Source organism: Phalangium opilio, unplaced genomic scaffold (genome assembly GCF_054372755.1).
Source record: "Phalangium opilio isolate 3A_F unplaced genomic scaffold, DU_Popi_V2 ptg000019l_1, whole genome shotgun sequence".
NCBI classification, from domain to species: Eukaryota; Metazoa; Arthropoda; class Arachnida; order Opiliones; family Phalangiidae; genus Phalangium; species Phalangium opilio.
Genome location: NW_028324152.1, coordinates 208,836 through 232,216, shown reverse-complemented (window position 1 = coordinate 232,216; position 23,381 = coordinate 208,836). Strand labels below are relative to the sequence as shown.

Genomic DNA, 23,381 nt, shown 5'->3' with positions numbered 1-23,381 from the left:
CACTGGAAAAAACAGCATATATTGTGTTTGAATGTACCATTATATTTTAGAGTGCAAATGTATGACGGTAAAGCAAACATAATTATTCAAAATTTAATTACATTAAGACTGAAGTGACAGATATTATATAAAAACGTCTTGGTTTGGACCAAGGCCGAAAAAACAAACGATATGTGTGAGGTTTATCAATTGACTGAAGTTCAGATATAGAAATTTTTTTCTTGTTATTTTTATCCACTCAATCCTTAATCAATATTTAATTCAATCAACTGATTTTACTGTTAATCGATCTAGTCCCTCTAAATTAATTTAAAAAATTACATATCTACGCTTTTTCAAGAACAATTAATTTCATGATAAAATGTTTTCGCAAAATGTAATTTTTCTTGAAAAATCGTAGATATGTAATTTTTTCAGTTAATTTAGAGGGACTAGATCGATTAACAGTAAAATCAGTTGATTGAATTAAATATTGATTAAGGATTGAGTGGATAAAAATAACTAGAAAAAAATTTCAATATCTGAAACTTCAGTCAATTGATAAACCTCACACATATCGTTTGTTTTTTCGGCCTTGGTCCAAACCAAGAAGTTTTTATATAATTTCATTTGGTATTGATCAAATTTGGGGTTTGGATTTAATTGATATACAAAGCTTAAAAAGGTATAATAAAGGGGTCAGATATATTTTAGCTTGCGTGGATTATTTTTCAAAATGGGGTTCGCTAGTTCCGATTAAAAATAAGAGGGTGGAGACGGTGATTCAAGCTTTTAAACATATCCTATTGAAAAGCAATCGACACAAACCTAAATTAGTTACTAGCGATAGAGGTTCGGAATTCGGTCCTCGTTTCCAGATATATTTAAAAAGTAAGGGTATAAAATATTATACAACGTTTTCGGAAATGAAATCGTCCATATGCGAAAGGTGAGACTTTTTATTAAATGGAAGGAAGCGTCTAACTCAGGTTTTTTTTTATATAGATTTATACAAACTGTGAAACATCGAATTTACCAGTATATGACAGCGAATAACACGTTTAATTACAATAATGTATTACCGAATTTAGTAAAGGCTTATAACGACAGTTTCCATAGAACAATCGAAATGAATCCTAATGAAGTCAACAGCGAAAACTCGGTAGAAGTTTGGTATAGAATGTTTGGTAAAATCGATTTCAGTCCCCCTTTAGATTCGGAAGATATATACCTGGGAAACATTATTAGAATTTCCAAACAAACAAACGTGTTTAATAAAAAATTCAAGCCAAGATGGAGTGATGAACTATTTAGAGTGCTTGAGGTTTTGAATACGCAACCGAGGACCTATAAGATTGAAGATCTAAATTCTCGGTTGATCGAGGGCACTTTCCTTCAAATGTAAATGCAAATCGTTGGGAAAGATTTGAATTATTGCGTTTTCCGTATTGAAAAAATTTTAAAAACACGTAAAAATCCGATGGTACTAAAGAACATTACGTTAAATGGGATTCGTATGACGAATCCTTCAACTCGTGGATTAGCGAAATCGATTTAATAAAGAAAAAGTAATAATCATGTATAAATATCGGACACGGAACACCATTCCATCCATTGTTAAAAATGAACTCGTGCTATCAGAAGTTTCGTCATCCTTGCAACTACGCTATTTACGGACCCAGTTTATCAGGTTACATCAATTTCGTTGTTTTTATATTTAATACGATAGTTATTAACTTTAAACTTTATTTCAGGTAAAAGCACGTTCGTTTTTAAATTACTACGTAATCATGAGTTTTGCATAACTCCGAAAATACAGAGAATAATTTACATGTACGGTTCGTATCAAACCGAGTTTGAAACGTTACTAAAGGAACTTCCAATTTTGGAATTTGTTAAGGGAATCCCCGATGATCTTGAAAATTTACTAGACTGTAATGTAAATAACTTGATTATTATCGACGACCTTTTAAACGAATTGAAAGACAATAAAACTGTCGGAAATATATTCATTAAAAATGCGCACCATAAAAACGCCAGCTGCATATTATTAAGTCAAAATATGTACAAGCAAGGTTGTGAATGGATTTTATTTGTATATATTTTATTACCGTACTTTGAATATGTCTAATTTTTTAAAGGTTCCGTAATGAGAGATATCAGCCTGAACACGCGTTATTTAATTTTGAAGCGAATGATGCGTGACTGATAAGAATCAGATTGCTACGCTTTCGAGACAAGTCTTTCCCAAAAAACCAAATAAATTATTGTTTGCGTACGAGGATGCGACTAGTTTATCGCCGAACGCGTATCTAATTCTGGATCTCAGGGTGGATTGCCCCGACGATTTGAGGTTAAGAGGACACGGAATTTTGGAAGATCTACCGATGATATTTTATAAATAGCTATATTTAACAATTAATTTCATCATTATGTCGAGAACTTCGAGGAGATTTAGTAGTCTAAACGGCCTTCCTCTAAGAGGGTTAGATTGTGTAAACGATCCGCAACTTAAATTCATATGCCAACTTTCAAGCAACTTAAAAAAAGGAAATGTTATCATAGATAATAAAACAAGGAGAAAATTAGTCAAGTACAGGAATTTGATACGTAAACTAGCTGATTAAAATATTTCGTTAAAAAGAAAGAAGTCTCTTCTGAAATTGAAACAACACGGAGGTTTTTCCCATTAATTTCGACGCTTCTACCTAGCATTATCAGTGGCATTTCAACATTACTCGGACAATGAATACTCTTCAAAAATTAATTCTCGTCCCATATGATCAAATTCGATCAAATCAAGATCTAATTAACAATGAAATGACGGACCTTGACCGGGAAAAAGGTTAGCGTTAGCAATCTACCATCAACCCCACCGAATATACAATCGTCACCTATAATTTTTCATTCTAGCCCTTCCACCTATACACCTTCTCCAACACCTCCTCCTCCCCTTCAAACCCAAACATTTCAAACTAACGCAGTTCAAACCCCCGCAGCTTCGACTTTTACTCCCACTAACGCAAAACCAATCGTAAAAAAATCACGAAAACATAACGTCTCGGGTAAATTGAATAGAAATACCGGTCTAAAACCGATTATAACTAGAAGCCAGACGGAGTTATTGGAAAAGAAGAAGAAACCCCCGACTTTGGTTAATAAGAAAACAGGAAAAAAAGTTGTAATATCTTCATCTCCAATTTTAATTGATTGGGACGATGAAGATTTTTAAAAATAAAATGTTGTAAAAAAATAGAGACTTTTTTATTGCTTTTTAATATTTAATTTATTTCAATATTCAATTTATTTTATATATATATATATTTTTTTTAATTTTTATTTCAACGATTATATATATATATATATTTTTTTTAATTTTTTTGTTACATTCCGCTGCTGCTGCTCTGACTCTCGAAAAGTCTTTAAAAATTAAAGCCCTGGACCGTTCGTGGAACAGTATAAATGTCTCCAACTTCCTCACCTAGTGAAGAAATAAAGGAAACATGGAATAATGATGTAATTAAGCGGGAGAGAGAGAGAGAGAGAAAACATACCTGCACGAAGCTTTTTCGCCTCCTATTTTTCTAACGAGACGGTCCAGATTTGGGTGATACGACACGGAGACATCTATGGACGATATCTCCGGTCTGAGATCAAACCTGATGACGAATCCAATGTGTATGGATCTCACCAAAACCTTAAACAAATGAATAAAAACGTTGTCGTGATATTTAATTTTTAATATAAAAATAAATCAATTTGTTAAATTCTTACCTCCAAATCTCTGAAGGTGAATTCTGGGAGCTCATCTCGCCCAGGTATTGGCCCTAGGACGGCCGTGTATCGCAAGATCGCTTTAACTTCTTCACCGACAGCAAGAAGACCCACAGACATTTTCTATTCTCAAATGTGGTTGATTCTCCGAAATTTTCTGTTTCCTAAATGTGACTTTCTCTGAAAATAGTATTCGAGAATGATGGTTCTAGAAGGAAGGGCCGATGCTTTTATACACTATCACTGGAACGAATAAATTAGTACAGTATAATACATCTACAATCTGAAAGAATTCAAACTCACCTACGACAATACCTATAATCCTTATTGATGTATTTTAGTTACGATGGAAGGCGGTAACTTTTTTATCACTAGATAATCCCACCTCGAAATAGTTTCGTATGTGGGTCAAATAGGATATTTAAAAATACCATAGACCCATAATCATTGTTTTCTACGATAAATCACGTAGGACTTATTTTCGTAAAATATCCGATATACATTAAAAACTGAAGAAAGGGCTATCCACTATTAATACACCCGCAACGATTAATCCGATACCTATAATCCTTATTGAAGTATTTTAGTTACGATGGAAAGCGGTAACTTTTTTATCACTAGCTAATCCCACCTCGAACTAGTTTCGTATGTGGGTCAAATAGGATATTTAGTTTCTATGGTAGATCATGTGGGACTTGTCTTCATAAAATATCTGATATACATTAAAAACCGAAGAAATAACTATCCATTATTAATTCACCCGCAACGATTAATCCGAAAACACGTCCTCGCATGTAGTTTTGACGGTTATTAAAATGAAAAAAGTTAGTTTCGACAACATATCCGTAATATATTATATATGAACGTGAAAATAGTATAAACTATTTCTTATACAATGTCGTAAGATTTAAGCATCTTATTTCCAACATGAATTCGAAATTGGGTCCGATTTAAAAAAAAAAGTTTGAAGTCCAGGAAATCGGAACTAAAATCACATAAGAGGAAAGGTTGCGTTTAGAAGCTTTCATTCTTCTTCAATTAGTCAACGCGTGAGCAACGCTAAAAATGGCTCAAGAAGCACTATTTTGGTAATTGGATGTTTTTCATTTTACCGAATATTCTGTTATATTTATATAGCTTTATATAGTGTTAATGATTTGCTTCCAATTACAGTCTGGATCTTATGTTGTAAGATTTAAGCAGGTTATTTCCACCACGAATTCGAAGTTGGGTCCGATTTTTTTAAAAAAAAAGTTTGAGAGCCCAGGAAATCGGAACTAAAATCACATAAGAGGAAAGGTTGCGGTTAGAAGCTTTCATTCTTCTTCAATTAGTCAACGCTAAAAATGGCTCAAGACTCTCTAATTTGGTAATTGGATGATTTTCATTTTACCGAATAATCTGTTATATGTATATAGCTTTTTATAGTGTTAATGATTTAACGTCCAATTACAGCCCCGATTTTTACAACATGGACGTAGCCGATCCCGTGTTTCATGACAATAAAAGTGGCTTTGATATATTGTTTAAAGCGCCATTAGGATCAACATATAGAAAGAAAGATGGAACTTTGGTCAAATACGCTACTATTTCCAGACAAAACAACAATGGAAATATGTTCTTAAACATACGCTCTTTCCGTTATTCGTCCGAAATCGGAAGATGGTTACCAACACATGATGGTGTAGTTTTGACCGACGCACACATCGCGAAATTTAATGAAGCGAAAGAAAATATCAGACTTTCTAAATCATTTAGAGGTCATAACAATTTACTTTTGACACCCGCTCAATTAATATACCCACTGTCGGACCATAATAACGATGGAGCGTGGTTAACTGTTTTAAACGCGGGTGTTGAACATAATGGCTGTATAACGCGTCAGAAAAAAAATCATGTAATATAACCGGGATAATGATGACCCCTGACGAATGGAATTATTTAAAATATTTTATTCCAACAATGCATTTTATATTTTTCCCACCTAAATTGACGGAGGACTTTGAAGCCCAACAAACGTTGGCGTATCTCCTCATAAGGGAAATAAATAAAATAGCGGAGACTTCATGTGTTGGTTGTCAAAACTCTTACGAAAACCAACTGGGCCATCTGTGTGTGACCCTAGATTGGAGTGGTAGGGTTTCTTCGTTCTATGATCAGGCAGTTCAAAATTTACAGATGAGCGAAGTATTAAATTATATCAACTTTTACCAAAGAGTTTTAAGACGCGCCCCCGGAAACGCTCAAGAAACTATCGACATTATTAATAGTTTGTTAAAGGTTAGAAGACTTTAAAACCCAAGGGGTGCCAACGCTCAATTCCGATTCGCGTTTTTTTTCTCTCCTCGCTTGTGACGTCAGAATCCGACCTCCGCGAGCGCCCGAGATATTTACTATGCGCTATGGAATAGGTTATTCGCTACTTTATAGAAGCGCGGCATTTTTAAATAAATAAAATAAATATTAAATAATTTTAAATAACTTGTTTATTAAAATTTAAAACTGAAGTTATCAAAACATTTAAACAATTTTTATTGAAACAATTTGTACTGTATTTCGGAACATTTGCTGTTTAATAGTTATTTTTTGTTTTTCTTAGTTTTCAAAAGCTTAAGTTCTTTTTTCAGTTGTTTGTTGGAAATTTCCGATATTCGTTTTTCGACTTTTAAAGAGTTAACTTCCCTGATTTTCTTCACATATTTTTGCTTCATATTTGAATACCTTGATTGCCAAATTTTAGGTAGGTTCTGTTCTTTTTCTGAAGATTCACAACTACAACACTTGCGCTTTTTTGGTATATTTTCAACGCTAAGTTCGCTAACAGCCTGGTTTTGTTGCTCCGAATTAGCCAAGTCAAAATTAATTGAGGTTGACTCTGAGTTTAACACATCCTTAGCGATTTTTTGTCTTTCTCGTTTTCGGGCTCGTGCTTGCCTTTCATTTCTTGTAGTATCACAGATTAAAACCTCAATACCTAGGTTTTGGGTGGGAATTGCAGTTTTCTTTAAAAGCTTTCCATGTTTTTTTGGTTGATAGTTTAACAATTCTGCTTTGAGATTACGCTCATAATCTTCCTCATTAAAATGAACGGAACAAATAACACTTGTAGACGGGTTAAAAACATCTTTTCTCCTACATTTGTTTATCCAAATGCTACGTCTTTCGTCTTTAGGAAAGGCATGATAAATTATGTGGCATTTTTGTGGATTCTGTTTTGTGGCAAACAAACTATTGTTGCACAGAGCCACTGCACACCTCATTCCTGGCATTGTGTAGTGTTATGAGCCTCTAAAACAAACCAACGGAAAATATTCTTAAGAACCGAGATTTGCAAATGATTTAGTAATATACTGTAGAGTTTGAGCGGATTTAGACTATTTAATTAGTACAATTGATTACGAAGCTTTGTAGGTAAAAATCCATTAAATTATGGGCAATAACCGATGACAAAAAATAAGTACATTAAAGTTTTAAATTAAACTAAAATTCACTTATTAAACCAGGCTTCATAATCTATTGACCCATTCCTAATGTAACCTAATCCTAGAATATCTAAAGAAACCTCAACGTTGGATTTTTTTTTAACCTTATGATAATCGTATTTAGCATGAATAACAAACATTTCAAATAAAAATTGGAGAATTAAACGTACCATTAAAATAAAACCTCCACGAAAAACATCGTAGCAAGCCTATCATGAACTAGCGAGACACCCTTGACAGGCGACTCCGACTCTCGGAGGTCGGAATATGACGTCACGAAACTTTCTCTCTTCGTCGCTTATTTTCCGAGTCGAAAACCGGTCGCGTTGGCACACCTTTATAAGCAATATCTCCAACAACGTTGTTTAAAACCGACCTCATGACTCAAAAAAAATAAACAAGTTAAAATTTCTTCTCGCTTCTTCACTAGTTATGAAACTGAAATTAAGTATTAATTACCATTTTAAATTTTTAATTGTGTTTTGTAAGTTTGCTGGTTTTATAACAACGTAATTATATTTTTGATATTACATTTGCAATTCGGGGAAAATTATCGGTTTTTATTTAGGTTTTTTTAATCATGATTCCCCTTGTGGAAAAATTTAGTGTGTCTGTTTTATATCAATAAACATATTGAAATCTATATATGACGACTCTTTTTATTTATCCTGATCATAAGATGATACGACTCTCATCATAATGGACGCGTTTTATATTCATTATATATCAACCGCGTCTTTGGATGTTTTCAATGACAATTCTAGTAGGTAAGTTTAAGATTTTATTACCAAAAGAAATACATTTACACGGGAACTATGAATGTAGGTTGAAAGAGTTGATAATGCCTTTGCAATATGAAAATGTCCCGGATGATTGTACCCATTTTCACTTAGTTTCATCTGAAAAAGTTATTGAAAATTCCTCAACATACGTCATGGACTGGGAAAAATTTGGGAAAGGTAAACGGTCCGCGGGGGGGGGCGTATGAATTATACAGACTTTCAGAGGAATGGCTTCACAATCTCGGCTACAGTAATTCCGATGGACGATTCAATTTTAGACTTTTTGAAAGTAAAAGATTTACTACAGATTCGAATTCTAAAAAGATTAAAACTATAAAGAAAATGTACGCTGAAATTGAAGTTTCTAATGGGGTTTTGGTTAAATTTAGTCGTGAATTGGCTAAATTATTATGGTTTAAGAGTAAAGAGGATAATGAGGGTTGGGTCGTGTTTCGGGGGATAGTTAGGTCTGATGAATTACCGCATGTTGAGGACATGGAACCGGGGGTAATTATAAACTCCGAAACGTAATTAATTTGCGAAACGCAGAAAATTTCCCACATAGACGAATCTCTCGAACTCAATATCACACCCGGCTACTATGTTAGAAGAGATTTATAACTCCATGATGCAGGTAATTCCCCGCGAATTTAGAAATAAAGTAACAATATCTAAATCGTATGATGGGAAAACACGGATAGCTACTAGCGAACCCGTCTCTATAAAATTCCCCGAATCACACCCTAATTTGGCGTACATTTTAGGTTTCAGTTCGGATCAGATTAACGTGAAACTCGAAGGTCTAATTCGATCAAACCAGGTACACGATGTACGATCCGGTATTCAACATTTCCTAATTTACTCATCTCTAGTCGAAGAAAGCCTATACGCCTCGACCATGGCTCCAATTTTACGAACCGTCCCCGTCCCGCGAAATCTCGAAAGGGAGGAGGTTTTAGTGAAAAGTTACGATTTCCCCGATTATTATCCCTTAAAATGTAATTCTTTCGAAGCTATAGAAATCAATATTAGAACTAGTTACGGTGACTTTCTAAAATTCTTAAAAGGCAAAACCATTCTCAAACTCCACATAAGAAAAAAACCTTCCTCTTGAATATAAAAAGGCTTGTCTTTCCATTAACTTATTTAATTCATGAATGACTCATAGTGTGTTCGGTACATAAAAATCGTAATGGATTCTAGTGACAATCCTTATATAATATACTTTTCACGATACCATAATAATAACTACCAGACTGGAGGGGATTTGCCATATTTTAGTTCCGTACCGTATTATTATCACGGTGGCTCGTTCGGTTCGGTTTTTCGATCACTATTTTCATTTTTAAAACCCATATACAAACCTATTGGTCGAGTTTTAAAAAATGAGGCGCTACGTGCTACTTCGAATGTGTTAGGGGATTTGGCTGAGGGTGCTAACTTCAAAGAAGCCGCTGTTAAAAGATTGAAAGAATCAGGGATGAATGTTATAAATAATCTTCAATCCGGGAAGGGCGTATATAAAAGAAAAAAAACGTCGTAGCACCACATCTAATCCTAAGAGAAAAAGAACCAGACGTATTCCAGACTACTTCGATTAAAAAACAAAAAATGGCCAATAATACCACGTTACTCATGAGCTCGCTCGATTTTTTTTCCGAACCGGCTATAAATAATTGTTTGGACGCGAGTGAATGCGTTTTAATAAAACCATTGAGTAATTCATTTACCGCCGGAGTTCCGTTAGAATTCTTCGTTCATGGTTCAGCCGATCATTATCTAAAATTAGATGATACTTTATTATCCGTAAGCTTTAAGGTAGTTAAAGCCGACGGCCATAACCTTCCTAACGATGCTAAAGTGGTTACTGTTAACAATTGTCTATCCGCTTTATTTTCTAATTTAGATGTAGCCTTGAATGAGGTCAGTTTGAGTAGCGGTCTACCGACGTATAGTTATAAAGGGTATATAACAGATCATCTCAATTTCAATAGAGAAACCAAACGAACTCAAATGTCGACTATATTATATACGCATGAAAATGAAGGTTTAGATATTGACAACCTTTTTAACTCTACCACCTCAAACGGTTTAAAAAGGAGAATGGAAACTATATCTCATTCGAAAATTGTAACTGTCTTCGGTCCAATTTACCATGGACTGTTCAATATGAATAAAGCCCTATTAAATGGGGTTTCGCTTCGATTAAAATTTAATCGAAACCCCGATGAGTTTGTTTTAATGACACCCTCGACCAATACCGATCAATATAAAATCGAAATTGTGGATAGTAGTCTATATGTTAAAAAATGGAAATTAAACCCCGATTTGGTTCTCGGACACATGTTAACGTTAGAACATAGACCGGCTGTCTATAACCAAAACCGCAGTGAGGTCAAAATTTTCACTCTACCTCAGGGGACTATCGAAACGTACAGAGACATGGTGTTTAATGGTACCCTACCCAACAGATTAATTGTAGCAATGTGTTAGTCCACTAATTTTAATGGTAATATACACACATCGCCTTACACATTCGAACATTTCGGTCTCACTCACTTAGAGTGTATAATAGATACTCGTCGGTATGCTTCACCCGCCTTTACCCCGAACTTCGCTGAGAAAAGATATCATAGAGAATATCTCAGCTTATTCACGGGATCTAATGATTATAATATTAATTCCGGATCGAATATAACATATGACGAATACGTTAGTGGAAATTCATTTTTCGTCATCCCTCTAACCGCCGATGAACTAGGGGGTTTAGATCATTTAGAGCCGATTAAGACGGGATCTTTACAGTTACTTTTAAAATTTAAAGTGGCTTTAACTGACAATATAACAGTCATTTTATTTTCTGAATTCGAATCAACATTGAAAATATCCAGGGACAGAGGTATTACGTATAATTAGACAACCCCTCATAACCGAGGAAAGAAAATGGATACCCTGCAGTTAGAATCTGTTCTTTCCAAAATTTGTGGTAGAAAATTTTACGGGGTTTTCCCTTCCAATTTCATCTCTAAAAAAAAGAAAGGTGATTACCATATAGTTTTAAACAATCAAACGAGTGATCAGCCGGGACAACATGGGATTAGCTTGGGTGTCAAAGCTAATAAAAAAGGGGAAAAGCGATTTTTTTCGATAGTTTTGGGTTAGGACCTGAATCGTACAATTTGAAAATACATCATCTAGCGCGTCAGTTTCAAATACAAAATAAACAAATTCAAGACTTTAGATCTTCAACATGTGGACTATACTCAATTGATTTCATTCATAAAATGCACAAAGGGTGGAGTCTGAAACGGATTATTAAATCCTATACAACATATCCTGTTTTAAACGATATTCTAGTTTGTTATTACGTTTATAAAATACTGAAAAGTTTTAAATGTTTTAGAAAAAATACCATAAAGCGTCTTTGATTACTAGATTTTGTTATAAGAACCATCTACTCTATCGCTTCGAATTCATTCGGAAAAAATGCATTACATCGTTACATACACACGTTTTGAGGGGAGAAATTAATTCCAGTACATGGTAATCTATTGTCTTCAAATGCCATGTATGTTTACCATATACTTTGAACACGGAACGAGTGAGAAAGGAAAAATTGCTCGAATAACGAAACAAAGACCTCCATTTGATGAGAAGATGATTCGGACGAGGGATTTTGAGTACGGAGACCAGGAAGAAATAATTGGAAAAATTATTTACCCCGCAAGTACCATCATTCTCGAAAATATCGGAGATGGAGAAATTTTCAGTCGTTTGGGTCATGGACTTAATGCAACCGTAGCTGAAACCCTCAAAATGCCTAGCCCACCACAACTACTGGAGGAAAAGGCGAAATTGCACGTGGATAATTACTTACTTTGGGTGATGCGACAAATGAATGATTTTAAAACCCCGGACAGCTTTTACCACGAATATTTATCCTTAGTTTTAAAGTAAAAACAACTTTGTAATTCATATTCCAAAATAAACAAATTTGATGAAAATATTTTTGTCTTTATTTAACACATTACAAGTTTTGCAGATAATTAATATTAAGTGGTTCATAAAGTTGTTTTTTTTTACCTTTAACACCACCCCCGATCTTTACATCATAAAAAAAACGGGGGACGCTTTTTATTAGATTCTCGTATGAATTTAAATTCGTTATTTTCCAGTTGAGTCGAAACCGTTCATCCCTCTGGCAGTCATTTCAAGAGACTTGAGGGAAGAAAATAAGGTTATACTCCAACATAAAGTTGTTTTCAAAACGCGTAATTTTACCTCACATACTAACAAAACATGGGACACAATAACTTCACAAATGAGTTGAGCAATTCGATCTCCCTTCTCAACGATAAACATCTCGTTTGAATGATTAAATAAGATAACCCTAAAGTTACCGGTATAATCTCGATCTATAACTCCACCTCCGATGGAAATTGAGTTTTTCAACGCTAAACCCGAACGTCCGGCTGAAAAATTTAATTAACTTTAAAAATACACCCCTTTTTAGGATGATGATTCGGGAATTAAAACCATACCAATGCGGGCGTAGCAATTTGAAGGAGCACGTATTTGAAGATCTATTCTATCAACATAGTTGATTGAGCAGGAATTTCATAATTTCGTGGAGAATACAAATCAAGTCCGGCTGAATTTGCAGACCCTCTAGTTGGAATAATAGCTTCTTGAGAGAGCTTAACAACTTCCAACGTATTCATTTCAACGTTTGTAGCGTAAATACAAATTTTCCCATTTTCTCAAGTAGGATGGTATTTATACATAATCATGAGATAAATTTTCTTATGTCTTGTATTCCCAGAGGGGTTTTTTCTTTTTAAATCACATCCCCTCTAATACTTTAAAAAATAATCTACATTTTAGTTTTTGTAGGTCAGGAAATCGAACTGTCCAGACACGACATATTCGACTAATTTTTTTACCACTAACACCACCCCCTGATCTTTACGTTGTAAAAAAAATTATTTTTAAATCACATCCCCTCCTCCTCCAATACTTTAAAAAATAACCCACATTTTAGTTTTTATAGGCCAGGAAATCAAACGTGCCCGGAGGGGTTTTTTCTTTAAGGTCAGGAAATCAAACGTGTCCATTTTAACACCCCCCCCCCGATCTTTACGTCATAAAAAAAACGGGAACACCATAGAAAAAACATAGTACGGGATCCCTATGGGAAATAACATGGTGGTACTCCGGAAAACTCCATAGGTTTAACATGGTGGTTCTTGAGTTAGAACCCCCCTTTTCTCACTACTGACGTTTAGTATTATTTAGTGAAACGAGAAAATAGTATCTTAAGTACAATTACATTACATAAAATCTATTTTACGAGCTTTAATATTCTCGAAGTCTTTGATCATTTCGGAATAGTCCAATAAAGATGCAGTATCTCTTTCAATTGAGATTAAAGCTAAACTTGATTGATGATTAAAGCATCGTTGAACGTAAATAGGTTTTTATTAATTTCAGTTTTGAGAAACGTCTTTCGCCAGATGCAACAGTAATAGGAATAGTCAATATAAAATTCGCAATGCCACTGAAACCTTAGGAAATGTATCTAACAGCTTGTTTTCATAAATAAAATTTAGACCCTCAATAGCCTTGGTTTTTGATGGAATCAGATTGGTGAACATTTTTAACTCGTTGCCAGCCTCATCGGTTAAAATGGAATTTAATTTTTGGCAGAGTACCGTAAGTTCTTCTGTACTCATTTGTTTCATCTTGTCGAAGTCATAAAGAAACGCGAAATTCGTAGCATGGCTTTTCATTTGATTGAATCTCTCTGTTATTGACATTAGGGCTTGGTCTAAGAGAACTTTAAAAAACTCTATGCGAAATTTTTCTTTCTGATCCGTTATTGGCTCATCTTCATGTTCATAATAAAATAGCCTTTTCTCTTTTCTTCTTCGGACATTTGAAGCTTTTGGAAAAATGATTTCATCCTGACTCATTTCCAGTTTTTCAGCCAATTCCCGAGCTGAATTTTGGGCGCGTTCAAAGCCATTAGCTTCGTATTCTTGTAGAAAAGAGACCGTCGTTTCCAATGATTGTAAAGCAACATAAAATTGCGTGTTATTACTTTGCATTATTTTACTCGTGATGTTAACTTGCAATAGGAGATCGTACCAAATCACAATCGATATTAAAAACTGGAAACACTTGATTTGTCCCCCGCCAAAGATGACGTTTCGGTTCTTGCTTTAGGATCATTCGCATTTTCTGAAACTTCGATCAGCTTGTCATAAACTTCGCCAATTTGAAAGCGAATTGCTCGAACACTGTGTATTCGACATTCCCATCTTGTCTCAGACATTGTTTTCACAGTTAACTGGGTGACATATTTTTTAAGATTGCCCATCTCTGTGTTGAGGCTGCAAAAGTAAGTATATCTGATGCAAAATTCCAAGGAGTGTTATTGCTCTAGTTGACGAGTTCGCCATATCTTCTAGCAATAAATTTAGGCTATGGCATTCGCAAGGCACGAAAAAGGCTTTCGGATTTATATCAAGTATTCGCTTCTGAACACCCATATTGCACCATTTCATGTTGGCACCATTATCGTATCGGCTATTTTTAATTTAAATTCATCTAACTTCGTCAGGCAAACTTCACTTAAATTTAGACCAGTACTGCTTTCAACTGATGGATAACCCAAAAAATATTCTGCCACTTGCACTGGCAAGGAATTAACATTGACTTTTCTTAGAATCATAGTCATATGTTCTTGGTGACTGGTGTCTGGTGTACAATCCAAGATGATGGAAAAGTATTTTGAATCTCGAATATTGCACAAAATTCTTTGTAAAATCTTTGCTCCCATTATTTCGATTAACTCGTTCTGAATTCTTTTTCCTAAATAATTATTCGTTGTAACACATTATTCCAATGCAGTCGCTCATTGTTCATTATGTCATGCGTTTTTTTGTCTATTGTTGATGTAGTCTTCAAGCGTTTTTTCAATTCAAACCACATTTTCATTAAATCGACGTGTTTTGCACATTTTTCATAGCTGTAGCTTCTGCTCTTTTTATTTTTACCCTAGAGTTAGAACTCTGCCCTTCCACGTAAAATAAAAAATGTAAAATATTCTAATCTCTATCTCATTTTCTGAAGATAATTATTATAACACATGAACTCAAGTGGCGGCCCCTGTTAGGTGGTGGCCCCGGGCCATGGCCCAGTTGGCCCAGCCCTAAGGCCGGCCCTGCGGACCATGGCCCTGTTGGCCCAGCCCTAAGGCCGGCCCTGCGGACCTTGAAATATTATAAAGGTTGAGACAAGGCGTTGCGTGATTGATCTGAAAATTTATGCAGAATATGGGAAAAAATTGAAACTAATTTCGATTTTAAAAATTATTGGGATATATTTTTTGTAGGTTTCACTATGTAGAGAGGGCCTAGACTTAGTTGAGAAATGTATAAATGTATATTATTTTTTTTTCACCGTCCCTTTAACCATCCCTATTTTATTCTAGAGGGCCGGCAGTAATGTTAAAGAAATAATTCACAGATTTTAGGCTTAGCATCCCATAGAAAAAGCATGGGATTTTTGGTGGTCCACTCCATCGAATAACTCAGAAACTACTGCGAAGTTAAGGTTCGGAACACTTTTGAATTATCAAGCAACTATGGAATGTTGAACTTCTGAAGTTTGATTAAGAACAATTAAGTCTAAGTATTTTATTTTATGTAATTTATAAATCATGGTAAAACAGTTACATATATTACACTGTAACAAGGCACTTTTGCCACCTATTATTTACTTCTGATACCACTTTGGTTTCTCCCTTGGTTTCTTCCATGACTCACCACTGAGCTTAGAAAACTCTTGGGTTTTCGTATTTTGTAAAATCTTCCGATGTTTGTAAGATTCACGTTTCCTTTTCCCCGGGTTTTTAAAACGGTAAAACACCGCCGAGGTCCCCCTCATCTTAGACCAAGCGAAAGGGTATAAATATATTTTAATCTTAATTGTGTCTGTCTGGCACAAACGACGTCCTTTGTGGATCGAAAGAGATACCTTAGTGGATCGAAAGAGATACCTTTGTGGATCGAAAGAGATACCTTTGTGGATCGAAAGAGATACCTTAGTGAATCGAAAGAGATACCTTAGTGGATCGAAAGAGATACCTTAGTGGATCGAAAGAGATACCTTTGTGGATCGAAAGAGATACCTTAGTGGATCGAAAGAGATACCTTAGTGGATCGAAAGAGATACCTTAGTGGATCGAAAGAGATACCTTAGTGGATCGAAAGAGATACCTTAGTGGATCGAAAGAGATACCTTAGTGAATCGAAAGAGATACCTTAGTGGATCGAAAGAGATACCTTAGTGAATCGAAAGAGATACCTTAGTGGATCGAAAGAGATACCTTAGTGGATCGAAAGAGATACCTTTGTGGATCGAAAGAGATACCTTTGTGGATCGAAAGAGATACCTTTGTGGATCGAAAGAGATACCTTAGTGGATCGAAAGAGATACCTTAGTGGATCGAAAGAGATACCTTAGTGGATCGAAAGAGATACCTTAGTGGATCGAAAGAGATACCTTAGTGGATCGAAAGAGATACCTTAGTGGATCGAAAGAGATACCTTAGTGGATCGAAAGAGATACCTTAGTGGATCGAAAGAGATACCTTAGTGGATCGAAAGAGATACCTTAGTGGATCGAAAGAGATACCTTAGTGGATCGAAAGAGATACCTTAGTGAATCTAAAGAGATACCTTAGTGGATCGAAAGAGATACCTTAGTGGATCGAAAGAGATACCTTTGTGGATCGAAAGAGATACCTTAGTGGATCGAAAGAGATACCTTAGTGGATCGAAAGAGATACCTTAGTGGATCGAAAGAGATACCTTTGTGGATCGAAAGAGATACTTTTGTGGATCGAAAGAGATACTTTTGTGGATCGAAAGAGATACTTTTGTGGATCGAAAGAGATACTTTTGTGGATCGAAAGAGATACTTTTGTGGATCGAAAGAGATACTTTTGTGGATCGAAAGAGATACCTTTGTGGATCGAAAGAGATACCTTTGTGGATCGAAAGAGATACCTTTGTGGATCGAAAGAGATCCCTTTGTGGATCGAAAGAGATACCTTTGTGGATCGAAAGAGATACCTTTGTGGAACGAAAGAGATACTTTTGTGGAACGAAAGAGATACCCTTTGTGGAACGAAAGAGATACCTTTGTGGAACGAAAGAGATACCTTTGTGGAACGAAAGAGATACTTTTGTTAATAAAAAGGGGTACCTAGGAGAAATCTTTCAGTACTCTAAAAAATACATTTCTTGGCGCTCGCATCAACAAATCTAAAATGGTTTCTCGAGAACAAGCTAAGAAACATAAAGAACGCTTAGGATCTAGAAAGCGAAACGCAAGTACAATTTTTGAAAGATCCTGGAATAAACAAATTATATTGTAAAAAGTACTATTTAAAAAAAAAGGATCGCTTTCAAAGTAAAACCTCGAGTTACAGACTCAAGTGCAAATCCACGCTGACAAATTTAGGAAATACTAAAAGGGTTTTGCAGACCACTAAAGTGTCTGCCAGTTCGAAACAGTGTAATAAGAGTCATGGAAAAACTAGCAGAGATCACGTTAAAAAGTATCCTTTAATAGAGGGATTTTTAAAACCAAAAACCAAAAAATTATTGCGGGAAGTTTTAAGAGCTTTTTAGTTACACGACTTACTGAACGATTGATGTTGACGAAAACTGTAGCTAATGCATGCAACAAGGAAAGTTCCAAATTTGCATCGCACAAGATCCAATGCCATATACTGTGTGGAAAAAGCTTCCATTTAAAAAGGCAAATATACTCGGCTTGTCATGCAAAACGCGCGTTGCTTGTTGAAGATTTCAAACAGTTTGCCAAGAATTTGCAAGAAATTGGATTGGTATGTAGTGACAATTTTGTCGAAGTCGTTGGTGGAAAAAGGCTTGACACTAGTCACGTCGAAGCCTTTTATCGAGAGACTTCGTACTTTCCTTTGGGGAATCATGGCAAAATAAAGAAAAACGATGGAAGTGAAATTCGATATGGAAAAATATTGCAATTTCACGAAAATGGAACTTTCAAAAAGGTTTTAAGAGAACAGCCCATTAGCGCGGAACAAAATAATGAATTATGGATTGATGAATATGGCAACTTTGTCGACGTAAAAAGACCAGACAGTGGCTGTGTCATTGAACGTTGCTTACAAGTGAATGATTTGGGCGTTGTCACAAATATTTTCAACGAAGTAGAAGACACTTCCAAATAGAAACGTCCCAAAGCTAACATAGTCATTAACAAATCTGGATTAATTGAGACGAAGAAGAAATGTTCGTATTGGGAATGCAGCGACATTTGCAATGTTAGGGAACGTGCCATTTTTCACGTCATAGCTTTCATTAACATGACTGCAAATGCCAATGAGAGCGCTTTATGTAACCTTTTTGCCTCTGATTTTGACGTTTGCTCATTTAAAAATAAATTTTTCAAGAAAACAAAAGTAGCGTTAAAGTCTGATGATTCAGATCTGGAGGTTAAACTCTTACCGTATCTTGGGCATTTCGTATATTGCTCCGAGAGCAAGGAATGCCAAAGTTACCAGAGAGCCTTCAGAGAATTTACTCCGCATTTCTCGGGGATTAGGACTATTTTGAGTAAAATTTACTCTGTTAGAGCGTTGCAAAACGCTTTATCGGCGTTGACCGACGAGATTGATCATGGAGATTATGAATCTCTCAAGAAAATTATACCCGAATTGAGAAAAATTGTTGCTGCACGCGGCTTAAAAATTTTGAATGCCGAAAACGAGCCAACAAAAGGCACCGAAAACGATGTAGGACCTATTCTCGACGAGAGTGAAATCTTGGCTTTTTACGGTTAACAATTTGCTAATGCTGAGAGAGATACAAATGAATTTCACGACACTCATTGCGATTGTTGCGCTAGATTATTAAAAAATCTGATTTAAGGTCTGTAGAAAAACTGGCAAGCACTTCAGTTTTTGACAACCCAGCCTATCTCATTTTAAGAGCTGGCTTGCTGTTGAAAAATCCCGACTTTAGGGATATAGAAATAATGTTGTGTTCTTACTGTTCTAAAGAATTGGGGAAAGGAAAACTACCAAATAGGTGTTTCCTTAATGGTTTGGGAGTTGATGTTCCTCCGGTAGAAATCGCTGGTTTGAACATGTTTGAAAAAGCCCTAATTCAACTTGTGAAGTCGTTTCACACTGTTGTCCGGCTAGGCACCAAATCAAAATCCAACATTCAGTTTGGTACGGTGAAAGCTTTGAAGGGTAGAATTATATACCTGCCAATACCAGTTCAAAAAAATCTCGACATGATACCGACGTCATTGCCTAAAGATCACGAATTGCATATCTTGGTTAATGGCCTTCCAACCTGCGACAAAAAGATTTGGCAAAAAATAGTACGTCTAGAAGCTTTGAAAAAAGCCATCACTGTACTGAAAAATATTAATCCCTTGTACAAACTCATCGATGTCACTACGATCAATGAGAATTATATTTGCGGCATTGAAGAGATTGTCGATGAGCGTGAAAATATCTCCCGAGACGACGCCTACAGAATTGTAACTCAGCCAGAAGCATTGTTGCGAAAACTTTCAAAAGAGGAAGTGGTAGATCTTTACGATCACTATACTATCCACCCGGTGAATGTTCAGCCCCCGAAGGATTTGTTGGCTTCTTTTCAAATGAAGCGTGTTGAAGGCGAACCAGCTAGCTACTGGGTCAAAAATCTAGAGTACATGACCTTTGTGCACCTGTTTTCAAAAGCTCGCTTCGGTAAAAACCATGAAAGACCTTTTGGGCAAATAACGGAAATTGACTAAATGGAATGTTTAGGCGAGACTATTCGTATCTGTTCCATTTGTACCAAGAATGCGCGATAAAAGCAATAAACAGTAGTATGAATTTCGTTCTGCGTGTCAGAAAACCCATCAATGTGTCAGTCGAGAACTTGATGAATCAAGTCGAATCACTCGATAAGGAGCTCGAGGGCAATTTGGCGACTTTCATGGGTCACATACGAGGAACAAAGGATTACTGGTATACGGTTCAAAAACGTGTTTTAGCTATGGTTAGAGAGTATGGACCCCCAACATGGTTGTTAACGTTCAATCCCGCCGAATACAATGATATTAAGCTTCACGAACACCTGAGAAAAGTGAATGCTGACGTACCACGAATAGAATCTATGGCCGTAAATGACCTATTAAACATTGATCCTCTTACCGTCGGTCAGCATTTTCACAACAAAGTCAGATCGCTTCTCCACAACTTTGTGCTGTGTAAGGAAAATCCGGTTCTGGGGCAAATAGCCCATTATTTTATACGCGTCGAATACCAGTGTCGGGGTTTGGCCCACTACCATTGCTTGCTTTGGGCCAAGGGAGCTCCCATAATTGGTTCTTCCTCGCCGAAAGACATTTTTGGAGTACTTACAAAAGCATGTCTCGTGTTCAATTCCAAACGCAGCTGAAAGTCCGGAACTTTATCGGTTAGTCAAAAAATTTCAAGCACATAAATGCTGTACCAGTTGTTACCGAAAAATAAAGAGTGGAAACAAGGAAGTGAAAGTATGTCGTTACGGTTTTCCCCGGAACGTTACAAACGTTGCGACTTATAATTCCACTGAATCTGTAACTCGCCACCGGAAAATGAAAAAACGTCAAAAACGCTTGTACGATTTGCCTAGAAAAGAAAACGAAGTTTTATCAATGACTACAATCCGGCATTGCTTTTGGCTTCGAAAGGCAACATAGATATGCAATTTGTCGCGGATGACACTGAGATAGTGGCGCGGTACGTCACGGGGTACGTGACAAAAGGCGACCGGGCTGAAATGGATGAAACCTTTGCCGAGTTGGGGCACAAATAAATCTGTCGGCATCTACGAAGCGCTCGACTTTATGATGGGTCAAAAATTGTACCAAATGTCCGACACCACACGATTTATTAACACGAATGTAAAAGAAAAACGATCCAAAGTGTTGAAAGGATTCGCGGAGCTTGCCCGCTTGAGAGAAAATGATCCGACGAGCAAGGAAACTTGTCAAAAGGGTTTCGTGGACTACAAATACCCCAATCGACCAGACAGTCTAGAAAACGTGAGCTTGTATGAGTTTGGACGATTTTATGATTCCATCAAGTACTCAGAGTGTGCGAAAAAAAGTTAAAATGTGATTGAGTTGAAAAATGGACTGGGTTTGATGAGACGGAGAATAAAACCCTATATCATAGAGCACTATATTCACGAGCCGATGGAAGAAGAAGAGCAGTATTGTCACGCTTTACTTATTCTGTTTAAACCATGGAGAAATGAAGACGAATTATTAGCAGACTTTCAAACGTATGCCGAAGCTTTCAAATCTTGTCTGCCTCTGATCCAACCTTTGATAGAGTACCATGAAAAATTCTCGGTTTCGAAAGAAGTTCAAAAGAGACGTAAAGCTTCCGAAAAACGTAAAGAGACTATATCGGAGCCAGAAAGTGATGACGATGAAAATGCTTTCCAAGGCAACGAAATTGTCATAGAAACTGAAAATGCTATGTTAGATGTCGAGGCTGCCGTGGAAATAAATTTCGAAGATGTTGTCTCTGACAATGTGGCGTTACTGAACTCCGACCTAAAGAGGGTTTATGATAAAGTCATGGATCACTTCGCCCAAGGCGGAGAAAAAAATGGAAACTTCTGCCACTTTGTTTCTGGTCCAGGAGGCACTGGGAAGTCCTTTCTTATAGAAACTATTTCAATCGCAGTAAGACATCACTTTAATAATGCCGGTAGTGTCGCTGTCGCTGCTCCAACAGGTTTAGCTGCGATAAATATTAACGGCGTGACTTTGCATAGATTACTTATGTTGCCAGTAGATCATGGGAACATCGCGGAATATCACTGCCTCAGTTCCGAAAACATGTCCATCATGAAAAAACCCCTCGGCAATTTAAAACTATCAATACTGGATGAGGTTTCTATGGTGTCATCTGTGATGTTAGCCTACGCTCATTTAAGGCTTAACGAGTTTTGGGAAATGAAGAAACCTTTTGGCGGCGTCGTCTCTCTTTTGGTTTTTGGTGACTTCTTACAGTTGCCACCTGTACAAGGTAACCCCGCTTTTTCGAAATTCACTTCAGCGGAAGCTAAAAGTAGATTGAATAGCGTTGGCGGGACTAATCTTTGGAAATTTTTCCAATACGATGAACTAACGCTGAACGTCAGACAGGCCAACGACCGAAGTTACGCCGACCTACTGAACAGAATTAGAATTGGAAATGTTACGAAACCTGATATTTTAACATTAGAGAGTAGACAAGTTCCGGGAGGAAACAAAACCGAGGTGGCTAAGAATCTGTACCCTAAGCTGGTGAATGAAGGCTTTGGCCCAATATGTTTGATGCCGAGATTAGCAATGTGCGAAAAAATCAACTTCGAAATGTTGCGGCAAAGCGGCCAAAAAGTTCAATGTATTGATTGCGTTAATACTGTAGTTGATCACAACAAAAATAAAATCAAAAACGTAGCACGGAGATTAAAAATGTTGGAAGACCATCCGTCTAAAACGGGGGGGGGGTTAGAAAGCAAGCTCTATCTATGCGTTGGAGCCCGAGTAGTGGTACGAAGAAACATAAGTTTTGAAGAAGGTGTTATCAACGGAACCATGGCCGTTATAACAGGATTCAAGTTAGACGATCGCGAGACCATCGTTGGCATTTTAATCAGAGTAGATCGGGAACCAAACTTAGATGATAACAAACTTGATTTTTTGATCGAGAAAATTAGCGTCAAGTTTTTGTTGATGTCAAACATATACATCAAACGGACGCAATTTCCCGTTATCTTGGCTTACGCCATTACTATACATAAAAGCCAAGGTATGAGTTTGAAGTGCGCAATTATGGATCTGGGACCAAACTTATTTGGGACAGGCATGGCTTACGTTGCGTTATCGAGAGTCACTTCCTTAGCCGGTCTCCATCTCTTGCGAATAGACCCGAATAAAATTGTGGCAGATGGACGAGCCATTGCGGAGTATAACAGGTTGCGTCAAAAATTCAGACCAGATTAGCCTGTTTTAGAAATAACTGTGGCGGATCTAAAGGCAAGTAGCAAGAGGTCGGCATCTACTATGCTTAAAAAACTATAGAAGTTGAAGAAGAAATATTTGGTAAAACGGTAAAAGGAAATCCGAAAAAAGTCTTCAGAGTACAGACACATTTCCCTTGAAAGGATTTGAAAATAAAGATGGAGTAACGTGCTACGCAAATACCGTTTTGCAGTTGATGTTACTGATTCCAGAATTAAGAGACATTATTAAAGGGCACAAT

The 23,381-nt window shown here is 36.3% G+C and overlaps 1 protein-coding gene across 1 annotated transcript; it reads left to right on the top strand.

Annotated features, from left to right (window-relative positions):
• The first annotated feature begins 9,628 nt into the window (after window positions 1-9,628).
• On the top strand, window positions 9,629-10,510 carry LOC149697290 (uncharacterized). The gene has a single exon (XM_089867226.1). The coding sequence runs from the start codon at window positions 9,629-9,631 to the stop codon at window positions 10,508-10,510; it is 882 nt and encodes a 293-aa protein (XP_089723352.1).
• The last annotated feature ends 12,871 nt before the right edge of the window (window positions 10,511-23,381 follow it).

Excerpts from the sequence above, each read along its gene's own strand:
- LOC149697290 (XM_089867226.1), top strand. The coding sequence starts at position 9,629 with ATGGCCAATAATACCACGTTACTCATGAGCTCGCTCGATTTTTTTTCC.